The sequence below is a fragment of the Diadema setosum genome, chromosome 5 (assembly GCF_964275005.1).
Source record: "Diadema setosum chromosome 5, eeDiaSeto1, whole genome shotgun sequence".
In the NCBI taxonomy this organism is placed as follows: domain Eukaryota; kingdom Metazoa; phylum Echinodermata; class Echinoidea; order Diadematoida; family Diadematidae; genus Diadema; species Diadema setosum.
This window is the reverse complement of record NC_092689.1, coordinates 2621370-2629585: the sequence shown is the minus strand read 5'-3', so window position 1 is coordinate 2629585 and position 8216 is coordinate 2621370. Positions and strand designations below refer to the sequence as shown.

General features: G+C 39.7%; 1 protein-coding gene across 1 annotated transcript; it reads left to right on the top strand.

Annotated features, from left to right (window-relative positions):
* Positions 1-116: 116 nt before the first annotated feature.
* LOC140228996 (dnaJ homolog subfamily C member 12-like) lies at positions 117-6538 on the top strand. Its single transcript, XM_072309259.1, has 4 exons — positions 117-299; positions 3650-3868; positions 4287-4407; positions 6204-6538. The coding sequence occupies exons 1-4, from the start codon at positions 219-221 to the stop codon at positions 6278-6280; spliced, it is 498 nt and encodes a 165-aa protein (XP_072165360.1). The 5' UTR covers positions 117-218; the 3' UTR covers positions 6281-6538.
* The last annotated feature ends 1678 nt before the right edge of the window (positions 6539-8216 follow it).

The window sequence follows — 8216 nt, the reverse complement described above, 5'->3', positions numbered from 1 at the left end:
GTGAGGATCTAGGCTAGGAGCTTGCCAAAGAGATTTTTCCTGGAGCTTGCTACATAACCACAGCGACAGCAGCATCACAGCAGCTAGCAGCTAAGTGTACGGCTTTCGGGCGCGGGCCGGTATAGTAGACAGACAGAGCTATCAGAGAATGAAAGCGATTTGATGATCACACTCTTGTTTACTCCATCAAAACGATCGACATTTCGATTTTTAATCTCATGATGGCCGACATCTGGGCTGTGGAGAGGAAGTTAGAGGACGATTACTACTGGCTTCTGGGTTGTGATGAACTATCGACGGTGAGTGTAACGTTACATATAAATATACTGACACTACACTACACTAGTGACAGTTATGCTGTAAATTTACAAGCTCTTGACTCTTACACAATTTCAGTGTTTGATACCAGGGCCCCGTCTTATAAAGCCTTCAAATCAATCACAAGTCCCCAAATCAATCGCAACTTGCATTGCAGCACACACAAAACTTGTGATTGATTTCTATCACAAGTCTTTATAAGACAGGCCCCAGGGCCTCACTAACAAACATATTAATCGGTGATAATGACATGGGCTGGTCTAGTGGTGCAGTCATGTTATTGAGCTATTGAGTTTTCATGCATGTATGACATAGAGGAGGGTCTACATTGTTGTATTTTACTTGATTTGGTGAGAGTGTGTTCCCAAGAACACGTAGTAATAAATTGGTGTGTGTGAAAAGATTCTCATCACCTGGAGAGCCAACACATAGACAGAGCGTAGGTAGGAGTGGAACTGAATAGCCAATAGATGCCATGGAATTGCCTGGAGCTGATACAGTGATAACCTTGTTGTAGGCCTTACAATGTAGGTACAGTTCGACCTCGATTATCCGGCCATGTCGGGACCGGCGCTCAACCGGATAAGCGAATTGGCCGGATATGGGAGACACAATGTTAGTGTATATAGCTGCCATCCAAGCTGCCGTCCCAGTGCTCTGGCAGCTAGGCAGGTAGCGTACCCCGCAAACGGTGGTGTAATCTATGCTATTCAAATTCATGAATTTCTTCCGTCGAGATGTTTTCATCTCGACGGAAGAAATTCATGAATTTGAATAACAAAGCAGTACCCGCTGCATGCTATAAGGATTAGAACCAACACTTGCTGTCGGGCGAAAGCTCGGTGGTCTAGTGGAGATGACGCCTGTCCGGTGATCAGGAGGTCGTAGGTTCGAATCCTGCTCGAGTATGTACGCCCATGATTTTTTATCATGGCTACTACTAAAAAACACTGATCAATTCAGTGCTTATTTACGTCGATGTAGGGCAATTTGTCAATCAGTTGCAATGAAAACATCTCGACGGAAGAAATTCATGAATTTGAATAACAAAGCAGTACCCGCTGCATGCTATAAGGATTAGAACCAACACTTGCTGTCGGGCGAAAGCTCGGTGGTCTAGTGGAGATGACGCCTGTCCGGTGATCAGGAGGTCGTAGGTTCGAATCCTGCTCGAGTATGTACGCCCATGATTTTTTATCATGGCTACTACTAAAAAACACTGATCAATTCAGTGCTTATTTACGTCGATGTAGGGCAATTTGTCAATCAGTTGCAATGAAAACATCTCGACGGAAGAAATTCATGAATTTGAATAACAAAGCAGTACCCGCTGCATGCTATAAGGATTAGAACCAACACTTGCTGTCGGGCGAAAGCTCGGTGGTCTAGTGGAGATGACGCCTGTCCGGTGATCAGGAGGTCGTAGGTTCGAATCCTGCTCGAGTATGTACGCCCATGATTTTTTATCATGGCTACTACTAAAAAACACTGATCAATTCAGTGCTTATTTACGTCGATGTAGGGCAATTTGTCAATCAGTTGCAATGAAAACATCTCGACGGAAGAAATTCATGAATTTGAATAACAAAGCAGTACCCGCTGCATGCTATAAGGATTAGAACCAACACTTGCTGTCGGGCGAAAGCTCGGTGGTCTAGTGGAGATGACGCCTGTCCGGTGATCAGGAGGTCGTAGGTTCGAATCCTGCTCGAGTATGTACGCCCATGATTTTTTATCATGGCTACTACTAAAAAACACTGATCAATTCAGTGCTTATTTACGTCGATGTAGGGCAATTTGTCAATCAGTTGCAATGAAAACATCTCGACGGAAGAAATTCATGAATTTGAATAACAAAGCAGTACCCGCTGCATGCTATAAGGATTAGAACCAACACTTGCTGTCGGGCGAAAGCTCGGTGGTCTAGTGGAGATGACGCCTGTCCGGTGATCAGGAGGTCGTAGGTTCGAATCCTGCTCGAGTATGTACGCCCATGATTTTTTATCATGGCTACTACTAAAAAACACTGATCAATTCAGTGCTTATTTACGTCGATGTAGGGCAATTTGTCAATCAGTTGCAATCTATGCTAGCCTGCGCAAAATTGTAGTCCCTTCTTCACAAAAATAAAGTATTATCTTTATGTGAAAATCATACATGTTTTACCTCGTTAGATATTGAGAAACCTATCATGCACATCTTATGAAATTAGCGAAATAGATCCATGAAAGTCTCTGATTTTTCTCAATTTTTGGATGAAAAAACAAGTCCTTCACTGCCGGATAATAGAGATTTCCGGATAATCGAGGTCCAACTGTATAAAGGACATTCTACAGGCAGATGACACTGTGGTCTGTATACTAGCTAGATCTACAGCGTATAGGATTAGGAAGAGATTGTGTATCTGTATCTGTATCTGTATGATTTAGTCAGCAAGATATCCACGAAGACACATCCACGCTAACTTGTCGAGGAGCACTACGTGTGGACAGAGCGTGTGTACTGCGTAGTGTTGTGTATAGTGGATGTCCTCTACTCTACTGGTCTCTAGTTGTATCCGTGACCGAAAGATCAGTCTGTTTTTATCGTCTGGAATATTATATCAATATGCGGCGACTATCATAAAATGTCAGGCTTCACGGAATCCCCTGTGGAGGGGGACTGTATTACAGTCCCAAAGCTAAACAGAGCTAGTAATAAACTCCTACAGGCGTATGGATTTTTCTATCTATTACTTAGTATAGATGTATCCGGGTAGGAATAGAAATTAAAGGTGAGCATTGCATGGGATCTGGTACTGTTTGTACAGCATGATGACTTTGCTGTGGGCTCGTTAATTGTTGTTGTGAAGACTGCCACTGTAGATATTGATCGAGTATGGCCAGTATTCGGAAGCTGTCTTTAGTTTGCCTTTTCATTTAATAGGCAAAATCTAGCCATCATACACATGGAGAAAATATAGGAAAATGAGCTCTATGGTAAATGTTGATTTTGTGAGAAAAGAAATGAGTAAAGACTAACTGGTAAAAAGAGGGAGAAATTTAAGGTGCTCTCAATTTCTAAGAAGTCCTTCAAAATGTAACCCTCAACAAGTGGGAATCGGAATATTCACAGACATACGCTAACACTGGTCAGTGAACCCTTTGCCCGACTATTTCCCTTTGTGCACTAAAATCATTCTGTGATGTATTGATGTATGTACTATATGTGATTAGAATTGCCACTTAGTATGTTTGTAAATCTAAACCTCAGTGCATCCTCATAATTACCAGAAAAACACACCAAAATAATTGTGCCCTTGGCATCTGCTGATTTGACTCTCTGACCACAGACCGAGCAGATCAATGCGGAGTTCAAAGCCCGCGTGCGTGATGTCCATCCCGACAAGTGTCCGGACGACCCGTCCGCGGTGGAGAAGTTCAAGAAGCTGCAGAAAGCTCGGGACACCCTGACCGATGAGGAGCTCAGGAAGGACTATGACCTATGGAGGAGAAGCGGTCTGACCGTTCCCTACGAGATGTGGACGTCCTCCAGGGGTTCCCTCCATACAGTGAGCATTTCAAATCTACTCTCCCCATGATGGTGCAACTCCAAATTTCAAATGCTGAAATGTTGAATTGAAGTTTTATATGTTGATTGGAGCTCTAAGTTTATGAACTGGCAACTTGGTAGATTTTTTTCTGTTTTTTTTTTTTTTAACACTATAACTTCATATTTGCATCTAAAGTAGAATTCAGAGATTTTGTCAAAGTTATGGTTTATTTCTCAAAATCAAACTGAAAATATGGCATATCCTATAGAATTGCCATGAGTTATCATTTTGATAACATTCATGAATTTTGTGCAATGCATTGCAAATTTTTCACATTTTTGAATGAGAAGGTGTTATCATATCACATCACACCCCATTTAGTAGTCTCTTCAAGATTATAAATAATTCTGTTCTTCTCTATTTGTGTACTATCCAGACACTGCACTGGGCAGTGAGAAAGAAGAAAGAGCCAATGATAGAAGATGTTCCTGATGCCAAACAAGCCCAAGCCCAAGGCAGTACTGACCAAAGAGCTGCTTCCAACAGCTTCTCACAGTGTAAGTTTCGTTCTTTGATTTTGTTCAAGAGTTCATGTCAGCCATGTTTTTATACCAGTCCTCATCAATGCTCAAATTTAATATATATATTTTTTTTAAAACAAATATACTGGCATTCAACATTTATAATCCTGTTTCTGGTTTGGGAAATTAATTCTCTTTCTAATTTTGATAGATTATTTGTACTGATGTTGCATATAAAGATCATTATTGTACTTGGGTTGTACACCAAACAGGAATTACTTGGCTTAGTGAGCAGATTTCCCTGCTAATTTTTTCCCCCTACTGAGAGAGTGTGTATGCTTTCTGTCATCAGATATAATCACCCTTGCACACAACCTCGTTAATCTAAATTCACCTGAGAAATTTGTGGCGTATGGACATGTAGGGTGTGGTCATATGTTATGGAGTACCAAAGTGATGACGTCACAGTCTTCGGTTTGAGCATGGTTAGCAACCATTGTGTTCACAGATATTCTGGCTGCTTGAGATTGTTTAGAATCAGCTTCCATGGCAATGAATGGCTATGACGTAACACTTTCAATCCAGTTTCCATGGCAACGAATGGCTATGATGTAACACTTTGGTACTCTATACACTGTTTCTGCCCATTTTGAAGCTGTACAGATTTAGCCTTGTGTAATTGGATGTGAATCCATATAGCTGAAGTCTGATCCACTGAAAGTATGGAAAAGGCTTCCTTAGTTAAATTTTAGATAAGTGAGTTGTATCGTATACACTCTAACAAAAATAACACAGAAAGCTCTGCAGTATGACAAATATAACTCAGAATGCTACATAGGCAGGGATTTTTATAGGGGCTTCATTTTAATTTTGCATTCAACTCGCACTCCATTGACTCACTGCAAAGTGATACTTGTGTTCAAGTGTAACTTTGACAAAAACAACAGAATGTCAGACATTGTACATGAAATCTAGGAAAAATAATTATAAGGGAATATTAGAACTTAACAAGCTTTCATGAAACAATGATATCAAAGACTATCACAAAATTTGCCAGTCAGGTAATTTGATTATTCTATTGCTTCAAAAGTCTCTATTTGACCTGCACACAAACTTCACTAAGCATCATACAATGTAGTTTGAAGAGAAATTGAATTTTTGAATTGTATCCATCGTGTCAGATTAGAGAAGAATCATGATCACATAGCAATGATTACTTCTGAGGGTTAGCAGTTTGTTGTTGTAGCAAAATTTGCTAAACACGTAAAATTCATCCTTCAATGTATACAGTACTTTTGGGAGAATTAATATGAGTTGATGACATCAGCACCATGTCAAATTTCCATATTTTGTGTAGTTCCTTCTTTGATTCTTACAATATATTCTATTTTACCAATATTAAAGTCAACCTGAAAGTTGAGTGGTATTTCACTTAAAAGCTATCAGTGAATAGCTGCCTGTGTTGAATCCATCAAACAGTTGTTTGATGATTGCTGCCTGACTGTTATGCAGGTGACTGCTTTATTATGACGAAGTCCTCCAACTGCCAGTTTTCTTCCATTTTATTGAAATTTTGTTATAGCTTAACAGTGAAATATATAAAAATATATAGATTATAATTTGGGGACCTGATTTTTATTTGTTGTTTCAAGAATTTTTGTCATAATAGCATTCATTTTAATGGGAGTGCACTGTAATTCCATGATTATGATAAATTTCATGTGTCACTGAAGTGACGAGTGTGCAGAGTAGGACTTTCTTGTTCCGCTACAGAGAAGTGCTCTCCTGGTTTTGATGTTGTGTTGTCTATTTTATTTTTCTCCCTGTTTCAGATTCATCCTTTCCATCCGGCTGGTCTAGAGAGAAAGGCAGTGATGCTCTCCAGAAGTTTCGTAACTATGAGATCTGAAGTGCAACTGTGTGATGCAGTTGATACCTATTCCTGGTTTTCAAAATGTGAAGTAAAATGATGCACGGTCTTGCTGGACATGTTACCCCTGTGTGCAATATAATTATGGTTTGGGACTCTATTCTGCCAAGTCTCAACAATCCATTTGTGACCTCTGTGGTGAAAAGAAAAAAGTACTGTGTACCCGTACAAACTATATTTTTGACAGTTTTTTGTATGTGTGTGTGTGTGTTTGTATTGATAGTGAGCTTGTCTGTTTGCATATCATGTACACTTTGTAAGAGTTTTCCAACATACTGGAAATAGAGTCATTCTGTACAGGTATTTTTAACCTTTAATAAACTAGAAAAGCACTCTGAGAGCGCAGACCTCTGCCAAGCATGCGGCTCATTTCCACCACTGATCTTGTTCTTCCATAGAGATATCAGTGATTTCCACCCATATGTACTTATAGCATTGTGTGCTGAAAGTTGCCCGATTTCCCAATATAGAAGCCTTTGTTACGTCATAAACCCTCAGCTGCACGGCGCGCCTTGCCCTAGCAGAAACAAGAGCATGCACTTTACTGCGCGCATGCAAACCTCAAATACGCGCAGCCTGAACTCCCAAGTTCATTGACCCTACCTGCCAAAATATCAAATATCCCTCATAAATTCCTCCGAAATTCTCTGATCACTACCAAAAGCTAATCGTTTGTTACGTGTGTCATTCTCAACCATTCCTGCAAATTTAACCCCAATCCGTTAACTACTTTTTGAGTTATTTTGCACACGGACAAACAAACGAACACACAAACCAACGGTAACCAAAACATAGCATCCTCCCTTGGTGGAGGTAGGGAAAGGTCATGAAGTAGTATCGGGGGGGGGGGGGGGGGGGGAGTTCATTCTATTTATAGATGCCAGAAAAATAGTGATCATTATGACTTCATTCTTTTTTAGATTGTCTTGCATTAAAAAAAAAAAAAAAAAAAACTTGATTTCATAATACGTCATTACCCAAAGTATACATGCTGTGAATAACAATGTCTTCTCTCAGAAAATATATGTCACTAGCCGAAAGAGATGACATACACATTTGTCACATGGCCATGGACATCAAAGAAAAGCCACTGACCCATTCTGCTCTTCAAGATGACAAAAAAACAAAACAAAAACAAAAAACCTTGAGAATCTGTCAATTTGAGGCTTGAATAGAGATGCACAGAGCAAGAGAATGGGATGGGTTTTAATCATACTTGAATAGGATCCTTTTTGTGATATATTTTCCTGATATGTTTGTGAAAAGAGGTCATTTTATAAAACTTATCATCTCCATTACAACCTCTTGGTTCAGTTATATAGATGTTTATCAAGTACCAGTATACCCTTCGTGATTCAGATGCTTCCTGTGTACAGTTTTAAATTGGTGCTACATATACAGTATGACATGTACAAGTTTGAAACCATAACCCTGTATTGATGTACTGTGAATGTTGGTTGGGTCTAGTATTTAGATGTACTTGAATAATCCAAATCACCTGATGGTCACCATGAGTTTTATATTTAGTGGTATTTGACTGTTACATATTAGCTTGAACCAAATGTATACATTGTAGTAATATGTGACTATGTGATCACTATGCTTACCAACCTTCCAGTAGGAACACTCCCATTTTCTCCAGAAAGATGTAGGATCATTTCAACTTGTTATTTTCCTTGTGGACACTTTCAGTACCAAAGTAGGGGGATTGATGAAATACCTATTTTCTCATTTTTACTACCGTACTGCTTTCTAGTATTTATTGAACTTCCAAGTTGGCGTGACAGGTGTAGGCTGTCTTCCAGATCTGCACTGTCTACGTCAGGATTTTCTGATGGAGCAACAGCCTTCAGTGGTCCAAAATGTGAAATGCTTAGGTCGATTAATGTCATCCTTACTTCTCTCACACCAATAA

Excerpts from the sequence above, each read along its gene's own strand:
- LOC140228996 (XM_072309259.1), top strand. The coding sequence starts at position 219 with ATGATGGCCGACATCTGGGCTGTGGAGAGGAAGTTAGAGGACGATTAC. Across the intron at positions 300-3,649 it reads GTTGTGATGAACTATCGACG|ACCGAGCAGATCAATGCGGA; the intron begins GTGAGTGTAACG and ends CTCTGACCACAG. Across the intron at positions 4,408-6,203 it reads TTCCAACAGCTTCTCACAGT|ATTCATCCTTTCCATCCGGC; the intron begins GTAAGTTTCGTT and ends TCCCTGTTTCAG.